This window comes from Cololabis saira, chromosome 17 (assembly GCF_033807715.1).
Source record: "Cololabis saira isolate AMF1-May2022 chromosome 17, fColSai1.1, whole genome shotgun sequence".
Lineage (NCBI taxonomy): Eukaryota > Metazoa > Chordata > Actinopteri > Beloniformes > Belonidae > Cololabis > Cololabis saira.
The window spans coordinates 5078119-5104310 of NC_084603.1; the positions used below are offsets into that span (position 1 = coordinate 5078119).

The following is a 26192-nucleotide window of genomic DNA, read 5'->3' on the forward strand; positions in this document are numbered from 1 at the left end:
TGTGCACTATTGAGCTGCAAAAGCTCAGATAAACATTCACACAAGATTTTATAGCATTTAAATATCCTGTATCTAAGTTTAAATATATATTTGGTAGAATAATTTCCTCCATACCTCTTTCATTCTGAGACTTTCGTCTTCAATGATGTCTTTTGCAGCTTTATTGACGGGTGCCACTTTCTTCACCACAGGAACGCTTGCCTTCAACATGTCAGCCGTACTGTTTGTCACAGACTGATGATTGGTTTCCATCCCCTCCACTTTGACCGTGGAAAGGGTTTCCTGAAGACTTCTCACCTCTTTGACGTAAACCTCTATTTGCTCCCGATTAGCTCTCGCATCATTCTCTTTCAGTATCAGCTTGCGCTCGCTGTCTGCCAGCAGCTTTTCAAACTTCGTTATCGTGATTGTTTGTTCATTGCAAATGTTTTGCAAAGCGCTGACTTTTGAGGTTAGTTTGAAATTATCCTCCCGAAGTCCGGTAATTTCTGACTTTGCCTTCGTCAACTCCTGACTGAGTTTTGTCCGTTCTTGCTGCAGCTTCTCTGTTTTGATTTGCAGCTCTCGGCCCATGTGATGCTGCGATTCCACTGTGGTTGGCTGCACGATTTTTGTCAGTTTCACATCTTGTTTAAAATACTTGTTAAGCATCTCAGCTAACTCTGCACAATGCGTCTGCTCGCCTTCCTTTGTGATCTCATGCAGCAAAACAAGTTTTTTCTCTATTTCAGTCTGCATCACCAACAACTGCCTTTCATAGCCCTCCTTCTGAAGGTCAAATTTACTCTTTAATTCCTCCAACATCTTCTTGCACTTCTCCAGTTGTCCTTCCATCTGCTGGGACTTCATCTGAAGAGCAGAGTTTTCTTTTTGCTTTTGCTCAGCATCCGTTTGGGCACGCTGCAGCTTATCGTTCAGCAGCCAGACCTCGGATCTCAGCGAGATGTTCTTCTCCTGTGCCTCAGACCTCTCCCTCTTCAGGATTGTATTCTCATGTTGTAGATTCGATCGAGATGTGTCCGAACTGGACGTCATTTCCCTGATGGTTATATTTGTTTTCTGAAGCTCGTTCTGTATCTGCATGACTTGGGATTCTTTGAATTGTCTTTCTTTGGTCTCTTGAGCCAATTCATCTTTCAATCCTTGGAGAGAAGAGTTTAGCTCGGAAAGTTTAACATTCAAGCTCTCAACTTTCCTCTCTGCTGTTGTCTTGTCAATCTGAAGGGTGTATATTTCTTTCTTCAAGTTTTCTGTAATTTTCTCGGAGCTGAGCTGATGTTTGAAAAGGTCATCTTCTAAGACTTTGACCTCACTCAGAAGTTTCTGACTCTCCTCAGATTCCTTTTGTAGCTCTGCATTTTTTTCCTTTAGCATCGAATTCAAATCATCAATTTCTGCTTTTTGCATGTGGATCTTTTGATTTTCTAAATTTTTCTCAGTGAACTGTGACTTCTGTTCTGATTTGAGAGATGTTACTTCTTCCTCATAATTCAAAATACTGGAAGTGAGGATTTTAATTTTCTGCTGCAGGTCAGCCATTTTCCTTGCATCTTCCCTGTAATCTTGCAGCTTCATCTGAAGTTCATGGGTGGTCTGGGATTTCTTGTTTAGCTCCTCCTCTATAATTCTGACCTGTGATTTGGTGCCATCAACCTGAGACTTGAAGATTTTAATTTGCTGGTCCTTACTCTCGATTTCCATCATCACCTGGTCGAGTTTAGCTCTGGCATTCTTCAGATTCTGCTCCGTCTCTAAATTGATCTGTTTCAGTTGGTCTATTTTTCTCTCCAGTTGAGAAACATGTGATTCACTTTTTTCAAGATCTACCTCGAGATTTTTAGCTTTTTGCGCCAGCACCTGCTCAGATCTTTTCATTGTAATGTTTTCCTCATTAGATGTTTGAAGCTGTTGTCTCCAATTCTCTATCTCTTTCTTTAAAGACTTGGTCTTCTGTTCGGAAAGTGATTTCTCCTTTTCCAGAGACTCAATTTGTATCTGAAGAGCTCTCATCCCATTGTCAGATGCGGCATTTATCCTTTTCAGCTCACTGCACTTAAACTTAAGCTGATCTATTACTGCCTGCTTGGAATCCACCTCCTCCTCTAAGTTGTCTATTTTATAGCTGTTTTCCTGCTCGATGGAACTTCTCTTCAGCAGCTCCCCTTGGGTGATCTTCAGCTGCTCTTTGAGGCCTTCAACTTCCGTGCTCTGGAAAAAAGCACTTTGCTCCAGTGAGGACTTTGCTCTTTGGAGAGCTCGGATTTCTTTTTGGAAGTCACTGATGGACTTTTTCATGTTTAGTGTCTCCTGCTGGAGTTCATCAGATTTCTGTCTTACCTGGATCCGTTCAGTCTCCATGTCCATCTGGAGTTTCTTTAGCCTGTTATTGCTGTCATCCAAAAGCTTTTTGTAACTCTGAGCCTTCTCCTCTGCCATTTCTGCTTTGTTCTGGACCACCACCAGCTCCTCCAGTTTCTGCTGCAGGACTTCCTGCATTCTAACTGCAGATGACTCGAGTTGAGAGTCCACAGTTGACTGGCTGTCAGATCCCACAGGCTGCCGGGCCAGATGACTGCTTTTAGCCTGGACTTGAACATGCACCTCCTCCTCGGCTGCAAGTTCAACTTCCCCATCAGTTTTCCTCTGGAGTTTAAGGCTGTGCAAGTTCAGATCCTGGTCATCACGCTCTTTCTTTAAGAACTCTTCTAGTTTCTTCTGAGTCAGAGACCATGTTGCCTCTGACTGCTCAAACATAACTTTTGTGTGCTTCAATTCCTGCTCAGTTGCAGCTTTGTCTTTAATCGCTATTTCTAATCTTGTGCAATACTGATTAACATCATGCTCAAGTTGTGACTTTTGAAACTTTAGATCTTCAATAGTCTTCTTTTGTGTTTCTACTCGTCCTTCTAGATTTTCCACCTGTGCTTGCCTTTCAGAGAGCAGCGCTTCCTGTTCCTGGATCTGCTCCTTAAGTTGTCTAACCTCTACTTCTCCTGTGGCTTTTTGCAGCTCCATGCTCTCTGTCCTTTTTGCATTCTCTGCTCTTTCAAAAGTCTTTCTGTTCTAAAAAGCAAAAGAAATTAGTCATCCATTTAATTTAGGATGGTAAACTCAATTGCATTGACCTAGAGGGAAAAAAATCTCTCCAAGAGTTTGTAATTTCACATTTTTCATCAACGGAGAGGAGTAATACTGAATGTAATATCATTACATCAGATTACACACATGAACAAATTTGTTGGAACCTCTCCATTAAAGAAAGAAAAACCCAACAATTGCAAGTGAAATAACTTGTATTATGACAAAAGTAATAATAAATATTAATATACTAACCATTGACTAATGAAGATCAGACACTGCTTTTCAATTATGGCTCAAAAAAAGATATTTAAAATTTCAAACGAATGAAACTGGCTAAATTAGTTGATCCCTCTGGACATGATTGAAAATAAGTTGACAATAGTGAGATGTTAAAGTGTTTCCTTTAACTAGCATTACAAGAATGTTTAATCTTGCTATCAGTCAGTCTGTGTATTTATAGGGTGAAAAGTAAATGTATTCCTCTGAAGTGGCTTTGGAAAAAAGTGTCTGCTAAATGTGATATAATGTACTGAAAAGTCACCAGTCTGCTGTTTGGTATGATGGTGTGCACCCCACTGAACATGGACCAAAGAGCCACAACTCAAAAGCAATCTCTGCTTTTCATTATTCACTTTTATATATTGAGATAATTTATTATTACATTTGTCAGTTCAAAGTTATTTCAGTGAACTATTGTGGGTTTTTTCTCTTTTTAATGGAAAGTAACCAACAATTGTGTCCACATCTGTATGTTTAAATCATTTCAAATTAATTAAATGTCATTTTGAACTTAAAATCTTTAAAAAAAATTTAAATTAAATAAACTCTGGGAGAGCTTTCCTTTTTTTCTTTGCGGAGAAAACCAGAAGGCTGCATGAGTTTTCTGCACCCAGCACATCCCCGTCACCAGCATGGAGTGACTGAACATGCACACATGCACCACTTTTCCATAATTCCCTTGCTTGTTTTGCAAAATGATGCAAATCCTCTTCAAGATAAAAGGATGAGTCAAGAAGTCAAGGTGACTAAAGAGTAAAACAGGAGTAAATAATAATAAAGCATGAAAAACCGCGCTCAGAAGGTCGAAAAGGGTTTTCACCATAACTTTAGGAGACTAACAAGCCCCAAAAGCTGCAAAAAGACACCGTCAATGTAGAAAGACATGAAGATACCACAACATTTATATCCTGATAGTAAAAGAGTGCAAACCTCTTCTTCTTCCGTCCTTCTCAGTGTTTCACTGGCAAACTTCACATACTGTGTCATAAGAGTGACAAGGGCAGTGTAGCGGGTTCGGAGGTCCATAAACTGCAGGGAAATAGCCCAAGCATCATTAAACATGTCACCGAGAAGAGGCTGTTTAAAAAAGACTAACTTCTTCTGTCAGCAAAGTTCAAATGTCTTTTCACCTCCTGCTGAATGGCATCAGAAGAGCTTTGCATCTTCCGTTTCTTCAGAGGAGATTTGTGCTGGGAGTCGACCATCGCTCTGAACGTCATCAGCTGAAGCTCATAATCCTGAAAGGAATATAAAAGGAACATGTTTCGAGGTTAGTTTTAAACAAAAACTGGACCATTATAATGATGGATGGATAACATGACTTAATTTAATAATAACACATGTACTGTTTGCAGTGGTGGACAGTAACGGAGTAAATTTACTTGAGTACTGTACTTAAGTACATATCCAGAGGATTTGTACTTTACTTGAGTATTAGATTTCTTTGGTACTTATTACTCTTACTTGAATACATTTCCAAGACAAATATTTTTACTTTTACTCGAGTAAATTTCTAGGAAGGCTGAAAAGTACTCGTTACTTTCAGGTCTGCTCTTTTTTCTTCTTCCCTAAAATCCTATTGGACACAAGCTGTTTTTGTCAAAGGAGGAGACCTATCACAGTGCACGCTCTCCACTGGGATGTACGGAAAGTGGAAATACGTCAAGCCTCCTCAAAACGATACCGCCAAAGTAGCCTGCGTTTGTCAAGACAGAGTTTTATAATAGATCCATGAGACAGAGCCGCAACAAGTCAAGACAGAGCCGCAACAATGGCTACGCCTGTCAGGAGAAGAAAGACAATCCGCTGAGTCGTCTGAGTCTGATAATGAGCCGGACTCGGAGCAGGGACTTTCACAAAATCCTTAGCCGTATCTTAACTCAATGTTTGAGTTCGACCGAGTAAAAAACGAGAGCAACAGACAAACCACAGACATTTATTTTCAAATGTTTATTGTGTCTGCCGAAGCAGAACTACCTCTCTGCTTTCAACAATTCAACATCAAATTCTAAGAAACAAGAGTTAAAAGATCCTTAAATTAATTTTGAAAAAATATAGTAATTTACTGATGTGGAAAATAAGAAATTTACTCTTACTCTTACTTTTACTTAAAGTAAATTTAAAAGCATTTACTTTTGGATACTTAAGTACCTTTTAAAAGCAAGTACTTTTCTACTCTTACTCGAGTAATATTTTGGCTGAGCTACTTTTACTTGTAACGGAGTAAATTTTGACCAGTAGTATTTGTACTCTTACTCAAGTACTGGGGTCGAGTACTCTGTCCACCTCTGACTGTTTGGCATAACCTAAGAAATAATTCAAATGAGCTTCAAACATTGGGTTAAAATAAATTACCTTGATGGCAGCTGAATACTGCTCCGAGTACTTCTGACACTCGTCAATCCTGCCCTGTTTCTGCTCAATTTCAGCGACGAGAACCTGAAAAAACCCAGTTTGTTTGTTTTTTAGCACATATTTCTACCTGCAAGTGTTTGCTTTAGTGTGAAGAAACTCAGTTTTGTCGCACCTTCTGTTTGTTTAACAGCTCAGCGAGTGCTTTGCTATCGTCTGGTTTATTTTCTTGGGCCTTTAGCTGTGCTGCTTCCAGTTCCTGAACCCATTCATCAAGACTACTGTACGAGTCTCTGTAGTGTTTCAGGGATTTGCCGATGCCATCCAGGTCCCGAAGTCTGAAATTGTTAGAGACATCTCCATGAGCGCTACATAAACTTACTATTGGATGTTGGTTTTTTTTCACACTGCTGCAACAAATTTAAGAAGTGAACAGTTTGAAATCACACAAACCTGCTGTCAATCTGCGAGTGAATGTTCTGCCATCGCTCACTCAGCTGATCTGCCTTCTCCTTGTGCCAGTCCAGATCAAAGTCACGCTCATTGTGGGCCTTGAACATGCGATCGCTGATGACTCGTGCTTTCTGCAACTCATCCTCCATGTCATGGAACACCTCCTGCCTTTCATCAATTTCAGTCCTCCATTGCTGTGAACAGACGGATAGATGAATACTCACCGAAGAGAAACAGTGACGATTTTAATCACAGACACGGCATATTACCTTAAGTGTGAAAGTAACACTTTCAATGGATTTGATATCAGAGTCCACCGTATCTTCTTCGTAGAGTTTGGACTCATAAGCCTTGACTAGAGCTTCTGCGCTTTGGCTGTGTTTCACCACTAAACTAACTGTTTTTAGCCTGCAGAAAACAGAAAACACGTCTTTGATTCCAGTACCTTCTGTATCAGTACCTTCTGAACCTGTGAACTACTTAAAGACAATAAAGAAGACTCTTACTTGTCCATATAAATGGAAGACATGGAGCACACTTGGCTCATGCTCTGAATGAGGACGGAGAGTTCAGAGGAGAGTGTCGGCACGGACGGAGAGCCTGCAGCCTGCCTGAGGAACAGCTCACACTTCTCCTTCATCACATCCAGATCCTCCTTCAACTTCTCCAGTTCGGTTGTTCTTCTCTGCAGAGTGGTGGGTGGAAAATGTCAAAATCAAAACAGTAACACATTCACTCTAACAATTAGTTTAGTTTAGTTTAGTTTATTTAGCACATAACATAAAAAAAAAAAACATTACACAAGTAAGTTCAGTTAAAAGAAACTGTGCAGGGAGGAGCGAGCAAGCCAGTAGGCTTATGAGGAGCCCCCACCTAATAACATTTAACAAAATACTTATAAGGATACAAAATCATAAAAATAAATCATAAAAATTGCATGTAGAACATGAATGAAAATAAAATGATAAAAATAAAAAAATAATTAAAAAAAAGAGATAAAAAAAAAGAAAATTACTGAACACATGATCATGAAAATATGAGTATTAAGCTGAACAAATGGCAACACAAAATATAAAGTGCAAAAGAACATTAAGAGCTTTCTTGACTACACTGTTGAATTAAATGTTCTCTTGAGCGACTTTTGAAAATGGATAGGGACCTACAATTTTTTGCAATCTGGTACCAACTATTCCAGACTTTGACACCTCTGTATCTAAACAAAAATTGGCTTCTTGATTCCAGACATTTAGGCGGATGTAGGGCTAGGGCCTGCCGAGTTGAGTAGGAATGAAATTGAGAGTTAGTGGCAAAGTATGAACTAAAGTGCTCAGGAACATTTCCTTCTGAGAAAAATATTTTGTAAATAAAAATGCATATTTGGTAAATGTTGATGTCATAAATAGTAAGAATCTGTAGATTTTTAAATAAAGGAGCAGCAGTAGCAATGCTACTGCATAATAACAATGCAAAACAAAATCAGGATGTCTGTGTACCTCATGCTCAGCGATGCGCTGCAGGCTCTGCTCCATGTCGTCTCTATCCAGGGGGGTACGGATCTGCCTGATCACGTGCTCTTCGTGGGCCTCCAGATGCATACGGAAGTTGCGTATTTCTGAGATGTAATGATTGTACACCGACTCCTCATGTTCTTCTGTTTACATGAAAAAAATACAATTGAATAAATCAAAAAAAGAGCAGGAAAGATGTTTCAAACTATTTTACCGCTATTTGGAAAATTCAGCTAATTTAAATGTTTGCTTTTTGTAAAGATGATGAAACAAAGGGAGTCTTAAAACCTGTAGTGTTTCTAATTTATGTGCCAGGAGCACCTCTAGGTGGCGCCATAACACAAAGTGAGGTCAAATAAGACCTGATGCAGAAATAAACATGGCTTTTTGTACGTATATTCATCAGAAAAAGTGTTAATTTATGAGAGAACTTGTTTTAAAAAAGGGTAGAGAAATTATACATCAGTGACACAGACCTCTGCAATTATAAAGCTTGCAAACATTCTTTTTCAGCCCCCACATTTTACTTTTAAAACCCGTATTTGCACATGAACAACAAAGCAATCGCTTTAAATTCAAATCAAAGCCAACCAGGTTTTTTAAATAAAAGGAAAAAAACAGATGATTTTAAATGGTATAAACGTAATGCTTAAAAGAGCCACGTCATTCCCCTTGCAGTGTTCTACTGCAGCAGCTCCATGTTGGGAAGGGAGGGGAATTTGATCCTTGCCTCTCTCGGCAGATCTGAGCAGCTCCTGGTAGTACTCCTTGCAGGCTGCCACGTCTCTCTCGAGCTGTGCACAGTCTGCCACGGTGAACACCTCCGACTCCTCACTGTCCTGCAGGAACTCATCAAAGTGGGACTGCAGGTTGCTCAGGATCTGCTGATGCTCGCCGGGCAGCATTGTCTTTATCTGTAATTGTTACAGAGAGAAAGAAAAAGTGAATTCATGATGAACATACTCTCTGCGACTCAAAACTGAGCCCGATTGCCATAAAATTATCATCAGCAGGGGACTGATTACTTGTCTACAGAGGAAGAAAACGAAATAAACATACTGAGGCCACATTCCAGTTGCGGATGGCACGTATATCAGCCATTAGACAATGCCAAGATACAACACTCTTCATGTTGATGTGGGACCGGTGCCACAGTGCCAGGACATTCTGGTACAACTGCTCAGTTCTGCAGGAAAACCAAGAAGTATTAGTAAAGAAGTACTACGTGACATTTATTTATTTATTGGTTTATTTGACAGGGACAATGCACATCAATAAAAACATTGCTGTAAATGTGCCAGAGTTAGCCAAGAGGCTATTTTTCATCTGTAGTCCCTGGACAGATGTAAGAATACAAAAAAATACAGAAAAGATACAGAAGGTACAGAAAAGTACAAAAGTACAGAAATAAAGAAAGGTGCAACTTAAGTTTTAGTGCTGACAGAGCTGAGTACTAATCAACCATTTCTTTAAACGAGCTCTAAACAAACTGTATGTGTCCAGTTCTCTGATAGTTGCAGGGATGGAGTTCCATTCTTGTGCAGCTTTAACAGAGAATGCAGACTGACTGAAAGCACTTTTTCTGAGTGGAATAATACAATCCCCTCTTGCTGCTTTAGATTTAAACTAGTTCTCATACAAAAAACTCAAACACATCCGACTATCTTACCTTGTCGCCATGTCAACAGCCTCTTTGTTGGGGGGAGGCACAGTGAAACAAACAGAGGGCACCATGGCCTCGTTCCCTGCCGGGTTGATGACCTTCCACTTGGCCCGATGAGAGTTATTGGCCAACACACACTCGTCATCTTTATAAATAGTGATCTGGGAGAGTTGTAATATAGGCACAGCACAGGTTTAGTTTTAAATCTCCAAAGAAAGATGGGAATGCATGCAGTGTAACATGGCAAAGACGATGATACCTCTATCTGGCGATAATCGCAGATGGCTTTCACAGATAGGGAGGACCTCAGGTGACTTTCGGGGTTTCTAGGCTTGAGCTGCACAATATTTTTGGCCCTGCCCACTAAGCCAGCCACAGTGCTGCGGTACTGAAGAAGCTGCTCTTTCTCATCCTGAAGACACACCCAAAAAAAACAAAAAAAGACCGTTTGTTATTTTCATTTGCTACTTTAACACACACACTTGGTCAGAGATAAATTCCCCCACCCACCCTCTATTCACCGCTTTGAGTTACTAAGAGTGGCTGAGTTAAACAATTATCATAATGCTTGTCTTATGTTTCAAATTGTCAACAGGCTCAACCCTAGACTTAGTACCGTATTGGCCTGAATATAAGACGGTGTTTTTTTCATTGAAATAAGACTGAAAAAGTGGGGGTCGTCTTACATTCGGGGTCTAGACGTTATACCCATTCACAACGCTAGATGGCGCCAGATATCTTTAAAGGGAATGCTGAACTAAACTCCCCAGGACAAAGCAAACCCCTGTCACGAAGAAGAAAAATAAAAAATAGTATACCAGAAAGAAAAGAGAAGAAAATAAGAGAAGAAATAACAGAAAATGGAGAAACGTAGTGACAATCTGGAGAAAAGAGGGTGAAGTTCGGCAGGTAAACCGGCAGCTGAGGAGAAGTTATGATGCAAACTTCAAGATAATGATTTCAAATAGTCAAAATAACATGCTTTTTCTCTTGAATATATTGTTATAATCATTTGTTTCAGATGTACTTTCATTATTTTCTGTATAAAAATTGAATTTGGTGTTCAAAAAGCCTTTCTTCAAACTTGAGTCTTGAAAAAGAGGGGGTCGTCTTATAATCAGGGTCGTCTTATATTCGGGACAATACGGTAGTCTTGTGCTAATCTCCAGTCCTCAGCACACGTACCAAACAAGAATCAAACCACTCATATTAGGGAAATGTCGCCGACATGTGCGCGCTAGTATGAGTGTTGTTTGCAGGGGGCCGCAGATTTGGAATAGGATTGATGATGGCCTCAAGGTGTTGCGTTCTATCTCCAAGTTTAAAAGACAACTAAAAAATAATCTTTTACTAACCTATATATAATTTAAAATGCTTCTTCATGGACTGCTGGGATGTATGTGTGTGACTGTATGTGTATGTAATGTTAAGTATGTATGTTAAGTGTTTTTTTGTGTACTTGTATGCATTTATCCATCACCATCTCTTTACGGATGGTAACTGCCAGTGGTGGACAGTAACGGAGTAAATTTACTTGAGTACTGTACTTAAGTACATATCCAGAGGATTTGTACTTTACTTGAGTATTAGATTTCTTTGGTACTTATTACTCTTACTTGAATACATTTCCAAGACAAATATTTTTACTTTTACTCGAGTACATTTTCTAGGAAGGCTGAAAAGTACTTGTTACTTTCAGGTCTGCTCTTTTTTCTTCTTCCCTAAAATCCTATTGAACACAAGCTGTTTTTGTCAAAGGAGGAGACCTATCACAGTGCACGCTCTCCACTGGGATGTACGTAAAGCGGAAATACGTCAAGCCTCCTCAAAACGATACTGCCAAGGTAGCCTGTGTTTGAGTTATTGAAAGCAGAGATGTAGTTTTTTGTAAAGCAGTGGTCTTTGAGGGGGATCCAGACTTAGTTGGATGGTGCAGGTTCATTTGGTTTCAGTTCATGATTGTTAATAAACTCTGCATCATCTGCTGTCCTCTTATGATCCCATTCATTTGATTTGTTTTTGGTGTTTCTGCAGGTTTTATATAACATTGTGGTTCTAAAAGCAGCACATCAGTGCAGCTGGTTTCAAAGAGTTAATTCTCAGAAACGAGTTAAAAGATCCTTAAATTCATTTAGAAAAAATATAGTAATTTACTGATGTGGAAAATAAGAAATTTACTCTTACTCTTACTTTTACTTAAAGTAAATTTAAAAGCATTTACTTTTGGATACTTAAGTACCTTTAAAAGCAAGTACTTTTCTACTCTTACTCGAGTAATATTTTGACTGAGCTACTTTTACTTGTAACGGAGTAAATTTTGACCAGTAGTATTTGTACTCTTACTCAAGTACTGGGGTCGAGTACTCTGTCCACCTCTGGTAACTGCTTATACCATTGACTGTACCCTCACCCTTATATGTACTATGGGCCCCCACCTATAAGCTTTCCTAGCTTCCTTGGGGGACCCATTCACTCTACCCGTTTAATTCAATTGTATTATTATTATTATAATTATTATTCTGGTATTGTGAATAAACTCAAACTCAAACAAACTTCACCACATTGTCAGTTTACCATGGACTCCTGAATGAGATCCTCTAGTCTGTGGAGACTGCTTGAGCGATCGCAGCTGTATTTTCTTTGAATCGAATCTTGCAGGTTTTTAAGGTAGTCCATGGACTCTTTGGCATCACTGAAATACTGTTGTGGGGAAAGAAAGTGAAATGAGATATACGAGTAAATGCAAATGCTTTTTGAATGCGTTTGCTGTAACAGTGAGAGGCGGCTGCGCACCTCGAAATAAACAGCATTCTCCTTAAGATGCTGCTCCACACAGGAGCAGAGCTGTAAGATCCAGCTCCACTGTGTCTGCAGTGCAGCTTTGTACGCCTGTAAGATAAGATAAACCCCATAAGTGTACAGTAATTGCTGGAAAATGACAAGCTGAAACAAGAATATTTGAGTTGCTGTAGGAGTTGTATGCAGGGTGGAGACATTCCTTCAAAAGTACAGAAACTAAAGGTTATTCTGACCACAGAGCGGCATTTAAAGACAAAGTACACGGGGCTTACTTCAATAGTTAGCCTGGCTGGGTGGTTCTTGTGCATGAGTCGCTCTCCCTTGTCGTGCACAGACTTGATGGTTTCCTCCTTTTCATCCAGCTCCCTCATTAGGTCCTGTGGAAAGACATTAAGTTGAATACTTGTTTCATCTAGGTGCGGCACCAGACCTGTAACTCCCATCATCTCAAATCCCCTCTCAAAGCACAGAGAAACAAATGAACAATTCAAGAGAGAATTTACCCACAAATCCTTTCACAGAGGTTACTCTTTTGGAAATAAATGCAGCTGCAACAAAGCCAAAAAGATGCAAGGCAGCGCTCAAGTTTGTTTTTCCATGTATGTTATTCCATGCAGATTGGCTGCAGTTTAGGGATGGGCGGTATGGACTAAAAAATGTATCACGATAATTTCTGGCATTTAACCTGATAACGATAAAAATGAGAATAAAAAAATATCAATTCAACTCCACCTTTTCAACTATAAATCTATCTCGCTCTCAGATCCGCCATGTTTGTTACACAAAAACGTCATCAATGGGAATTTATCTTTCTTTCTTTCTTTCTTTCTTTCTTTCTTTCTTTCTTTCTTTCTTTCTTTCTTTCTTTCTGGCTCATTTCCTTCCTTCCTTCTTTCCTCCTGCTTTCCTTCCTTCTTCCCTTCCTCTTTTCTTTCTTTCTTTCTTTCTTTCTTTCTTTCAGGCTCATTTCCTTTCTTCCTTCCTTCTCCCTTTCCTTTCTTCCTTCTTTCCTCCTGCTCTCTCCTTCCTTCCCTTCCTCTTTTCTCCCTTCCTTCCTTCCTTCCTTCCTTCCTTCCTTCCTTCCTTCCTTCCTTCCTTCCTTCCTTCCTTCCTTATTTCCTTGTTTCCTTCCTTCCTTCCTTCCTTCCTTGTTTTCCTTCCTTCCTTCCTTCCTTGTTTTCCTTCCTTCCTTCCTTCCTTCTTTCCTTGTTCTCTCCCTTGTTTTCTTCCTTCCTTCCTTCCTTCCTTCCTTCCTTCCTTCCTTCCTTCCTTGTTTTCCTTCCTTCCTTCCTTCTTTCCTTGTTTTCTCCCTTGTTTTCTTCCTTCCTTCCTTCCTTCCTTCCTTCCTTCCTTCCTTCCTTCCTTCCTTCCTTGTTTTCCTTCCTTCCTTCCTTCCTTCTTTCCTTGTTTTCTCCCTTGTTTTCTTCCTTCCTTCCTTCCTTCCTTCCTTCCTTCCTTCCTTCCTTGTTTTCCTTCCTTCCTTCCTTGTTTTCCTTCCTTCCTTCCTTCCTTCTTTCCTTGTTTTCTCCCTTGTTTTCTTCCTTCCTTCCTTCCTTCCTTCTTTCCTTGTTTTCTCCCTTGTTTTCTTCCTTCCTTCCTTCCTTCCTTCCTTCCTTCCTTCCTTCCTTCCTTCCTTCCTTGTTTTCCTTCCTTCCTTCCTTCCTTCTTTCCTTGTTTTCTCCCTTGTTTTCTTCCTTCCTTCCTTCCTTCCTTCCTTCCTTCCTTGTTTTCCTTCCTTCCTTCCTTCCTTCCTTCCTTCTTTCCTTGTTTTCTCCCTTGTTTTCTTCCTTCCTTCCTTCCTTCCTTGTTTTCCTTCCTTCCTTCCTTCCTTCTTTCCTTGTTTTCTCCCTTGTTTTCTTCCTTCCTTCCTTCCTTCCTTCCTTCCTTCCTTCCTTCCTTCCTTCCTTCCTTCCTTCCTTCCTTCCTTCCTTCACGTACGTTGTGCGTGGATTTAACGCAGAACCATAATTCAGGCTTTACACAAAAACGTCATCAACGGGAATTTATCGTTTTTACCGCAAGATGACAAATTCTTATCGTGAGGAATTTTTGTGACGGTATATCGTGAACGGTAAAATATCGCCCATTCCTACTGCAGTTGATTAAAAGACGAAAAACGCAACAAAGACGTGGCTTACAGCATGGTAGTCTCTTTTGGTGGAGACGTTGCTGTTGCGATCGCTCCAGTCGAAGGCCACCTCTTCTTCTTCCTTCTCATTCAGCCAGATGAGCTCCTGAGTTGCCTGTGACACGAAGTCTTGCAGGCTTTCCAGTTGGCTCTGTCGCTCTCTCGAACAGTTCTGAAAGAAGCAGGTGTTCAGACTACAAGCAGCACAGGTTTTAAATCAAGACGGCCGAATCAACAAAATCCTTACCAGCAGCCTTTCATACTGCCTTTCTAGTTTGCTCAGTTTGTCTGAATAAGTCAGCTTCACCGGTATGGTCATCTGAATCTGAGAGAGAAAAAAAAGGTTTCAATGTTTCCTGCATAAAATATTATGTGATTCAACAGGTGGGGTTTTAGTTTATAGTAGAAAGGTAGGAAATAAAACTTCCAACTAGGCTTACTTCACTCAGTTTGGCCTCTTTGAGACTGATCTGAAATTCTTCAATGGCTCTATGTACGCTTTCGTGGTTCTCCAAATGCATCTCCACGCTCGGCAAATCAGACCCCCACTCCGATCGCTCTAGCTGCAGCTTCAAACATCAGGGGGGAAAAAAGCAAATACTCAGAATCTTATAACCTACAATTTCATCTACAGTCTACAACAGGGGTGGGCAACCCGCGGCTCTAGAGCTGCATGCGGCTCTTTAGAGCCGCCCTAGTGGCTCCTAGAGCTTTTTCAAAAATGTTTGACCTTTTTTTTCCTTTTTTTTTCTTCTTTTTTCCCTTTTTTCTTCCTTTTTCCCTTTCCTTTTTAAATCGCGACATTTCAACTTTTTTCTCGAAATTTCAACTTTTTTCTCAACATTTCGACTTTTTTCTCGAAATTTTGATTTTTTTCCTCAAAATTTTGACTTTTTTCTCAACTTTTTTTCTCAACATTTCGACTTTTTGACTTTTTTCACGACATTTCGACTTTTTTCTCGAAGTGCATAATGAAAAAAAAAATCTCCCCCCAGTTCTAACTAATATAGAAACATGCAGCATGTGTTGCCTTCATTCTAAAGGCTGAATTATGCTTCTGCGTCAAAACGACGCCGTGTCTACGGCGTGTGGTTTTTGTACACGCAGAGGACACGCCGTCACATGCGCCGTCAGTGACGTGCACCTCCCGAAAATTGTAACTACGCGTCGAGGAGACGCCGACCACACGCAGACCGAGAGGGCTGTGATTGGTTCGTTTGAAAGCGAAGCATTTCCGGTTTCCGGTTTGAATCAGTAGTGAACTTCCAGGGCTTTTTTCTTCGTTTATATGTGATTTTTTTTGTTTTTGTTTTTTGCACAATAGTTGTCCTTATTTCTTTGATTTACTGTGACCGGAAAAAGTCGGATAAACCATTCAGAAAAAGATCGCTAACTAGTGGCCGCGGGGGGTACTGCACCGCGACCAAATGGAGAGACGGAGAACTCTGAACGATTCGTGACGGCGTCACGGGTGCGCCGTGTGCTCTGCGTGTGTGTGACGCAGAAGCATACCCGCACCTTACGGCTGATACAAGACTTTTCATTTTTTGTGGCTCCAGACACATTTGTTTTTTGCGTTTTTGGTCCAATACTGCTCTTTCAACATTTTGGGTTGCCGACCCCTGGTCTACAACAATCAAACAGACAAGAATTACTCACCTGCATCTCTTCCACCCAGTTCAGGAGGTCCTGTACGTATTTCATGTTGGCTTCCTCCTCCGTCATGTTGGGGTCTGCCAGGGAGGACTTCAGTAAGGGCTTGCGGATCTGCATGTGTTTCAGGTGCATGAGGCTGCCCGGCTCCATGCCGCCACCGCCACCCCCCATGTAGCCCGGGACTGAAGAAGGCTGCAGACCGGGGCTCAGGGTTGAGGTTATGCTGGATGGGGTCAGGCACGGTGTAAGGCTAGAGGTGAAGGGGGACCCAGGTGTGCCTAAGCCCCCTGGGGTGAGTGCAGGAGTAATAGCTGGCGTCAGACTCGTGTTAATGTTCTGGGAGAAGCCAGAGTTCAGGCTCTGTGTGATGCCTGAGATCATCATTTTGGTTTGCTCTGTTGTCAGGGTGCGGCCTTTGCTGTACACAGACGCGCACTCGGCTCTCAGTGCTAGAAGATCGTCCCGGAGTTTTGAGACCCTGCAACAAAGGGGTGGACAAAATGAGGAGTCTTAAAGGTATTGTGACATGAAAAACACATTTTTCTTGATTTTTTTGTGTTTTCTTGGGTGTCTTGACATCAATTACACCCAAAAAACAACGAACTTTTAACATTCAGTGTATTGTGTGCTTTCTGGGATTTTCCGCATAACTGTGCAAAAATGGCGCACCTGGTTTGGTGGCGGATCGTTACGTAACGACCCGCTAAATCACCGCCCCCTCCACCCAGATCCCTGCCTCCTCTCCTCTCCAGCGCACCACAAAAAACTGATTTATGGTTCCGCGTTACACCGACGCAGAGCCTACGGCGTAGGGTTACGCGGCGACGCGCACCGTACGCTACGGCGTAGGCTATGCGTCAATTTAACGCGGAACCATAAATCAGGCTTAACACGGAGCTGTTTAGAGCCTCTTTTGTTCTAATCACCGGAGGAAAACTGCTAAGAAGACCCGCGGCCACTGACTGGACTTAAGATAAGGGGACCCTGCTGCTTGCATGCCTTTATTTTTATGATTGTTTGCTGTGGTTCGCCCTGCTGCTTTTCCGTGCATGCTTCGCCTGTCGCTCCCGGCTTAACTCTCCGACGCCGCTGTGAGCGTATTGCTGGAGGAGGAGGAGGTTTGGAGGAGGAGCGGAGCAATGATTGACAGGAAAGGGGGAAAGGAAGCGTTTTTCAAGGCGCAAAAAAACACTGTAATAAAAAGCCAGGAAAAGAGTACTAGAGTGAAGTTTTTCTTGTTACACTCTTTTAGACACATTTGAGGGATGTTGGCCAAGACTTTTAATAGTGTTAAAAGCATGTTAAAAATGATGTCACAATACCTTTAAATAAAATGTGTATTATTTCTCGAATGATTTAATTTGTACCTTTGAACAAGCTGATCTGCAAAAGGGAATTTCCCATCCAGAAGGATTTGGATGTCCACTACTTGTTGTCTCAGTATATTTTCACACTCCAACAGGTAGCCAGCAATCTCAGCCTCGTTCAAGAACTGAATACCAGACTCTAGACGTTTTGCATCCTTAGAAGAGAGAAAAACCAAACAAATTGAAAACTCAAACGTGCACTCTGCTATTTCATCAAAGTTTTACTGTGTCAAATTGAGCTTGCGAGTAACTTACAGACTGCAGGGCTGTTCTTGCCAGTGCCAGCTTGTCCTCGCCGTTGACACAGTCCCGCTGGACCCTGTTGGCAATCTGCTGCAACATCTCAAGTCTGAAAACAAACAAAGTTATTATTTATTTATTTTTGGTTAGGAATTTGATATAACTAAGGTTAAGAATCACAAAAGCCAATCATGGCCACACGGTGACCTCACCTTGATCCATAGGCGAGGCTGTTATTAAGAAAGACTGAGCTGTTAATTTGTAAAGGCTCAGTGAGGATGCTGTCACTAGACCCAAAGCTACTGTTGTTATAGCTACTGTTGCTAACAGTCGAGGTCCTTCGAAAATAGGCCATCGTACTTTACATAGTCGACAACTATGCCTCCTACCACAAAACAACTAGTTAACTCTCATCCCCAACGATCCCAGAACACCGGCAGCCTGACTGGAAGCACTCGTAGACCGGGACTGAGGGAGCAGCTTCCAGCCTGCTCATATTTATAGCGTCACACCCAGGTGAGGGGTGCGTACGTACCGAATCCCACCCTGAAATACAGTTCCTTCCCTCGGGGATAAAAATTTACCAACAAGTTGAGACAGGGCTACTTTACAAGAAGTGAGAGTGTAAAGCACAGCAAAACAGCGATAGCGGTGGTTTGTGCTGCTTGTCAACACACCCAGCACAAATGCTGTAAATTTGTTAGGCAAGAAAGGATATGTAGAGCTGTCTCAACTATTATCAACATCATTATAAAATAAAGAGTGTCCATAGAAACAAGTGCTACACTGATGGAAACAAAGCATCGATAATAACTCAAATACTTGACTGAGCTTGCTGCTCGAAAGCAGCTCATCTGTAAATCGCTTAACGCATGCTGGTGCACATTCGGACATACTGGACAATTACAGTAAGTGCAGCTGTTTGACAAGCACTAAAAAATTAGGTCAGACTTGATTTTGTTCAGAAGGTTCATAAAACGGTCGTTCCTTACTCACTTTTACATCATTTACATGTAGGATATTTTTGTTACTGCCCAGCTTTATCAATCACATCATCACCTTTTGAATAAGAACAAACCTCAGAATCATAATATGCAAACCGTGCACACAGGCTGCAGTAAATCTGATCCAAAAATACAACAATGCAAATGTATTTTCTCCTGTTTTAATCCTTTGTAGGTTTTCTCTTTTTTGTTCGCTTTACTTTTTGTTTTTTTCATGTAGCGCACCTTGAATTGACTTGTTGATATCGCAATGCTATTCACATACATTTGCTTTGCCATTGTTTCATTTTTGTGTAAAAGGATAATAAATCATCAGATTGTAGTGTGTTAGTATTAGGCACCCTCAGGCAGACATCAGTGCCAACTTTTTTTAACCATACTGTTATTTATATATATATAACAAAATAAGGGCAAGGAAAAAGAGCTCATGTAGGCAATATTGTGTACACCCTCTCTGCTTCCAGAGGATTTATGAGGCTAAAATGCAGGCAGGTGCTTCCTGTCATCAGCCTCTGATTCACAGATCATCAGCAGGTATACGGATTTGTATAAAAGCAGATATTCTGTTTTCGGGTTGTTGATTCTTTTGCAGCTCTGGAAAATTCAGGTGTGTGTTAACTCAATGCCAAGAGGGACAGACATGAGCAGAAGTGCAAGAGAAGCAACTGTTGCTGCATATCAATCTGGTAAAGGTTATGAAAATAGTCGGCTGCATATATGAAAAAAAACCATCATACCCCAAAAAAATTCTAACAAAAGGTTTTTCAGTGGATTATTGTAGTACTAGGTGTACTTAATGACATCCTAAAAGTCTACCAAAATCTGACCACCAGAAAGGTGTATTTTTCAAGATGGTGACCAAGGTGGCCAAGAAATCCCAGGTGAATAGGGTAAAAAAAAAGATAAAAATAAAAAAAAACAATGAAAAAAAACATAAAAATACAAAAAAAAATGGCTATTAATGTCACTATAATTTAAATATTCTAATTAGATGCTTTTATCAAAAAACATGGGGTTTGGCACCAAAAATGCTTGCCTCTGTTAAAGAATAAGGAGCAATGGTTATTTTATGCGAATTGGTGCATATTCAATGAGATATGCCTAATTTGCATAGTTACACATACAATTTCAAAAAACTTCCAATGCAATTTTTTTTTGTCTTCATGTAAGTAATTAACTGGGGAAGTTTCATGATGATATCTGTTTGTTAAAAATTTTACCCTATTCACCTGGGATTTCTTGGCCAACTTGGTCGCCATCTTGAAAAATACACCTTTCTGGTGGTCAGATTTTGGTAGACTTTTAGGATGTCATTAAGTACACCTAGTACTACAATAATCCACTGAAAAACCTTTTGTTAGAATTTTTTTGGGGTCAAGTCATAAATGCAGCCGACTAAAACCTTTTCCAAACAATTTAGACTTCAAAGTTCTAGAAAGAGAAAGCTTATTCACAACAGTTGACAGTTGCTGGTCTTCCCAGCAATGAAACACAAACCCAATTTACCCAAAATTCCAATTATGCAATCCCAGATAAATATGTTTCTTAAAAACCCTTAAGAGATAAATGTCAGACCCTCAGGCCTCACTAGATATGTTGATTATTAAACTCTCTTGTTAAATATTAAAGTCCATGGCAGCATGTTATATGCACTCAATACAGTACAACTGTATTTTCTTCAGACATACCCAGTGAGGTTCAGTGTCTGCCTAAGGACATTTTGACTTGAGATGGAGCTGGGGATCCATCTGCTATTAAATCATGGAAACTTATAATTGTCCACATGAGTTGTTTTTTTTCTTTTGATACTTATTTTGGATAAATAAACAATGGCAAGGTGGAAAAAGAGTTATATGGCAGTGTTTGTTGTAGCTTGAATGTGGCTAATAATGACAGCCACCTAAATGAGTTGAAAAAATAGGATTAAAAGAGGGCGTTCTTACTTTTGCACACGACTGTAAATACAGCATGTTAATATGAATCATGTAATTTCTTAGAGCACAAAAGGTTCAGCGAGGGGATTTCTGTAAATCACACCCTGACATGCGGCACTAACTCTGCAGTGTCTGGTTTCAGACATTAGCAGGCTTGCAACATGATACCAGAGCACTCCGACAACAGGAACAGCCTCAGCCTCAAGCTGATTTGACTGGGGGATTTGAAAGGTGTGCCTGCACCTTTACCTCTAGGCTACTTTTTTCAAGAAAAAAGCAGCACATGAACAAAACAGCTCATATTTCTCACTCCAATCTTGTCATGCTTAGACCAGCTACAGAAAAAAGCCGTGAGTTTTGGCTTCTCAGTAATCCACGGTGAAGACGAAGAAGGTGAAGTTTTCTAAATTAGGAAAGGCCGTGTCAGAAAAAGTGTTCAAATGTTCTACAAAGTACATACCTTTCCACCTCTGGCCGTAGGCACTTCTCTCTTTCCAGCATCGCAACAATTAATTTACCCCATTCCTTCTCCACATCATTTGGATGATGACCCGGGGGTAACTGAATACGTCCAAACTCAATCCACATCTGTCAGATAACATAATATTGACTGAGAACCAGAGTGTATGATTGAAACAATAAAGCTTTCTGTTTCACATACCTCAAGCATTTTATAGAGATTTTTGATTCTTGTTTTCTCGTCTTCTTTTAGTGGGATTTCACGTTCCTTAAACTGTAGATACTGTGAATAAAGTGCCTGTAAATGTTGAACAACAGAAAATAGATTCAAATCTGCATTCTACACATTTCTGTTGCACATGAATTACCGTATATATGTAGGCATTTGCCTTTACTTGCCCTATGTCTTTAAAATAAGTGAATCAAAATACCTTGATGTCACTAGATATCAACATTTGAAGAATAATTAAATACTGCTGCTCTGCATCACCCATCAATCAGTCACTGTTTCAACAAATAGGTATTTCTTTGGGCTATTTGAAGCATGCATTTATCTTTATTTGTCAGATACTATATTCTTTTCCGACTAAACTGCAATGGTGCAGCATGAGCTCAACTTACCCTACGGAGAATAAAAGCTGCAAATAAGGACTAAAACCTACAAGATGACATATATTTGACTTGGTACCAAACCTTAATTTCCACAGGGTTGTTGGGGAACAGTCTATCTGACATCATGGCCACATTGTGTTTGATCCACTGGCTGAGGTATTTGATCATGTTCTGGTATTCCACCCATTTGATATCCACATCCTGTTCAGAGAGAAAGAACCATCTGTGATCGGGTCCCTATCCAGTTTCATTTGGATCGAATGAAAGACCGCATTTACTGATCCCATTAACTTACATTAGCACTTATTCCTTCAACACCATCGGGTACTTTGGGGAAGGCATCGTAAAGGGTTGAGACGTATGTGATGACAGATTTTTCATCAGGAGACTGAACATCAACATCTGATGGGAAAAATAGAAACCAACAGGTCACACATGCAACACGTGACGGTAGAGCTGTTCGATTTTGCCCAAAAATAAAATCTCGATTTTTTTTCTCTCAAAATCCGATTTTCGATTACGATTACGATTATTTTGTGAATTGACAAAAGGCAAAGAAATGATTTCAAATATGCTGTTTTTTTATTGAACATTTGCCCCATTGGGCTTTAAGTGCAAACTTTGCTCTTATTAAACCAAAAATGAATGAATAAAGTGCAAAACTCTGTAAAATAAGTTGAAAAAAAGTTTTAAAAAATATAATAAAATATAAAGTTTTATCTCTGAAAAAAAATCAGCAAATCAGCACTTGCAAACATACAGTAAGTTATATTTCCAATTAAATAAAACAAGACATTTTCTAATTAAACTAAAGTGGGTCTTTGCATGCTAAATAATAATGCAACCCATGAAGGAGGTAGAGGTGTGTAATGTCAGTCATTACATTTGCTATTCACATTTGCAAGTTTTTTGCAAGGAACACGAGCCGGTCTACGGCATCTGGCTTGAGGGATGCCCGGTGGCATGTTCCAACGCCCCCTCCTACACTAAAGAGCCTCTCCCATGGGGCACTTGTCGCAGGTATTGAGAGGTATTTCCATCAATCATTAATATGGTATCAATCATTAATATGTGTGCAGACAAGGTAAAAAAAAATAATTAAAAAAAAGTGAAAAATCGATTTTACGATTTTCACGTTTTAACATCGTTCTAATTACATAATCGCGATTACGATTTAAAATCGATTAATCGAACAGCCCTACGTGACGGTGAGTTTTACTCCGAATTCCAAGCTTCACCGAGCATGATTTGAGGCACAAAGGTGCTCAAGGCTCCAGCCAGGAGACTGTACATGAATCTCACCCTCAGGGTCCAGCAGCCTGGCCACCCCCAACTGTTCTGCTACACAAAATGCACGCTCCAGATTTGAGCGGTTGGTCTGTGCCGACACGCTGCTCATGTCCACCAGATCCGGTCTGCAGCAGAAAGATATCGAGAAAAAGAAAGAGATGAGTGAGGCATAGATTACAAAATAAGATGCATTAAAGACACAAATGACAAGAAAATCCAGACATACAGCTAAAAATACAAATACAGTATTTTCTGGACTATAAGCCGCACCTGTATATAAGCCGCATCCGCTCTATTTTTAAAAAAACAATAAAAAAGATATATAAGCCGCATCTGCTCTATATAAAAAAAAAAACATATGCAAGCCGCAGATATTTCTGTTGTTAGATCAGATATTTCTGTTGTTAGATTAGATATTTCTGTTGTTAGATTAGATATTACTACATGTACAGAAGGATTTTGAACTGTAAATGATGTACATGTTTGTACCTAAATAGATCCTTTCCTAACAGTGTATTTTAACACGGCAGCAACTTTGCTGATTAAAACGGGACAGAACCAAGAGAAAATAACCCGTATTTATTTATCTATTTATCTGTTTGAAATCTGCTTCTACTTCTATCTGCTAAAGAATAAGTAGCGTATTCTACTTTGCATTTATTTTGTCTTTTAGTTTTTAGTAGTTAGTTTTGATTCTAATTCCAGTTAGAGCGCCCCTAGCGGTGGAAGAAAAATCCACAGAATAGCCGCACCTTTGTATAAGCCGCACGGTTGAAAACCTATGAAAAAAGTAGCGGCTTATAGTCCAGAAAATACGGTAAATAAATAAATAAATACAGTAATTCTGAAAATAACTGAAATAACTGCGTTGTGGTACCTGTATTTATGAATGATGGCATTAAATAGCCTCCCATCCCTCCAGGAAGTTGTGAAGTTATCGCATCGTACGCCCACATAGCCATCTGTCATCTGCCTGGACCAGAGCAGCAGTCTCTCCTTGGCCGTCATGTCCTCGGACTCTCCTGTCACATGGATCTCCGAGATCTGCCACGGAGAGGGCAAGGAAAAGGTGTTTGAAATACTCTGCAATGACATCCTCGGTTAAGTGACACTGGATCAGAGCCATTTGAAAACCTTCCCTGTCCAACCTTATTTTACTGTAGTTTTAGAATATGTTGAGCAAGATACACCACAGTTGTATTAATAAGAGTAAGTATAAGGGAATTTACTGTGTTGTACCAAGACTGCTACAGTGGTGATAATCAGTACTGGAGTTGAGGGAGGATGAGGGGGGATGGCATCCCCCCTGAAATAAAAACAGTCAAAATCATCCCCCCTGTAAAACTGCCATCCCCCCTTTCCATCCCTTATGTCATTTCATCAATGAATGTGGTTTTACTGCTATTTCAACATTTAGAGTCATCACCAGAAAAATAACTTATTTGACAATTTTCACCTGTTTCAAGTAAATTTTCACTTGAAATAAGTAGAAAAATCTGCCAGTGGGACAAGATTTATCTTCTTATTACAAGCAAAAAAATCTTGTTCCACTGGCAGATTTTTGTACTTATTTTAAGTGAAAATCTACTTGAAACAGGTGAAATTTGTTGTTTTTTCCAGTGATGAGTCTTGTTTAAAGTGTAATGAGATTTTTTTTTACTAAAATGAGACATTTTAACTAGAAATAAGACAAATATTCTTGTTAAGATTGTGAGTTTTTGCAGTGATCCATGTTACTTATCCTGTGAAGGACAGAGTCATATTGATAAGTTCAGAAAAGTGTTTTTTATTGTTGTGTTTTGATGTATTTGATGTAAGCCCAGTGGATATTTAAAGCTTACAGAAGGCTGCATTTAACTGCTGCTATGTCATTCCTGCAGTATTTCTGCAGCTGTTTTGGTCACTGCTATTATTTAATATATTATATTATTTGTATCAGCACAAATTATCTGTTCCCATATGATAAAATCCACCACCCCCCCTGATTTTTTTTTACAACTCGAGTACTGGTGATAATAGACACCTCTGAATTGCCGGTGCATATTTTATGGAAGGCAAGTTTATTTATATAGCACAATTCAACACAAGGTGATTCAAAGTGCTTTATACCGACAATTAAAAGCAGCAAGACATAATTGTACAGTAAATAAAATTATGAGAAAAGGAGGTAAAATAAAATAAATAAAATGATAAAAAAATAAGTAAAATAATAAAAAGCACAAGCTTTTAAAAATAAGGGTAGTAGAGTACAGCATGTAAGTATTTAATTTAAGAGTACGCTTGAGTAAACAGTAATGTTTTTATCCTGATTTAAAGGATCTACAGTTGGAGCAGACCTCAGGTCTACAGGAAGTTTGTTCCACCGGTGAGGAGCAGAATAACTGAACGCTGCCTCACCTTGCTTGGTTCTGGTTCTTGGGAACCACAACAAACCAGATCCAGATGAACCTCAGGGGTCTGGGAGCCTCATAGGAACTAACAGATCCAGATGAACCTCAGGGGTCTGGGAGCCTCATAGGAACTAACAGATCCAGCATGTATTTTGGTCCAGGACCATTCAGTGCTTTGTAGACCAGCAGTAAGATTTTAAACTCTATCCTTTGACTCACTGGAAGCCAGTGTAGCGATTTCATGACCAGTGTAATATGGTCCAGTTTCCTGCCATGATGTTTATTACATGTTCAGACAACAATGCAAAGAAATTAACATGAAATTACCTATAGTTACGGAGCAAAACACAAATCAAACTTGCAGAGCAGTGAAATATAACACTCAAAATGTAACCAAAGCTCAATGATTGGCAGTTTTCACTATTTGATCGATGAATGTTTTGCATCAACGACTATCTCTAAACAGTTCTTCTCTCCATATGAAACTCATGTGCACCTGTCTGCTGGTGGTTTTTGCCTTATACTTGTGCAAAAGAGATCCTTCCACTTCAGGTTTCAGGTCAGACTTTAGCTTACCGGTATGTGGTGTTTTAAACACTGCTCCAACCTTCGCACATGTCTCTCAAGTTTATATGAGGTCCAAACTCAAAGTTTTATGAGCTTTATCATTTTAATATCTTTACAAATTGTTGGAATTTGTAAAGATATTATTAGAATAGATTATAGTACTTTCTCATCTTCATCACTGCAATCAATGAGACCGGAAATGATCAGATCATTTTCATGCGATATAACTGTCTATTAATTTAAAAAATGTGAAAACTGAAAACTACGCTATAGCAAATCAAATGTATCATTTCAGTATAGCAGTATAAAAGGGCCACATGACCTAGGAAAGACTCAAGGCTATTTACCAAACCACTTTCTGCGTATTACAATGTAGTATACAGTATGTACTACACACTAGTATGGCGGTT

General features: G+C 39.8%; 1 protein-coding gene across 1 annotated transcript in view; it reads right to left on the reverse strand.

Moving 5' to 3' along the window:
- Positions 1-26192, reverse strand: part of dst (dystonin) — a 158832-nt gene that overhangs the window by 77034 nt on the left and 55606 nt on the right. The window contains 28 exon segments of the mRNA XM_061746058.1: positions 115-3063; positions 4291-4389; positions 4491-4598; positions 5716-5799; positions 5888-6050; positions 6166-6359; positions 6435-6573; positions 6672-6850; positions 7659-7816; positions 8404-8587; positions 8733-8859; positions 9343-9497; positions 9596-9748; positions 11911-12036; positions 12130-12225; positions 12408-12512; positions 14274-14435; positions 14511-14588; positions 14704-14832; positions 15923-16397; positions 17287-17441; positions 17542-17635; positions 20925-21052; positions 21126-21221; positions 21617-21736; positions 21831-21937; positions 22838-22950; positions 23703-23869. Coding sequence (XP_061602042.1) covers positions 115-3063; positions 4291-4389; positions 4491-4598; positions 5716-5799; positions 5888-6050; positions 6166-6359; positions 6435-6573; positions 6672-6850; positions 7659-7816; positions 8404-8587; positions 8733-8859; positions 9343-9497; positions 9596-9748; positions 11911-12036; positions 12130-12225; positions 12408-12512; positions 14274-14435; positions 14511-14588; positions 14704-14832; positions 15923-16397; positions 17287-17441; positions 17542-17635; positions 20925-21052; positions 21126-21221; positions 21617-21736; positions 21831-21937; positions 22838-22950; positions 23703-23869 — 6843 coding nt within the window.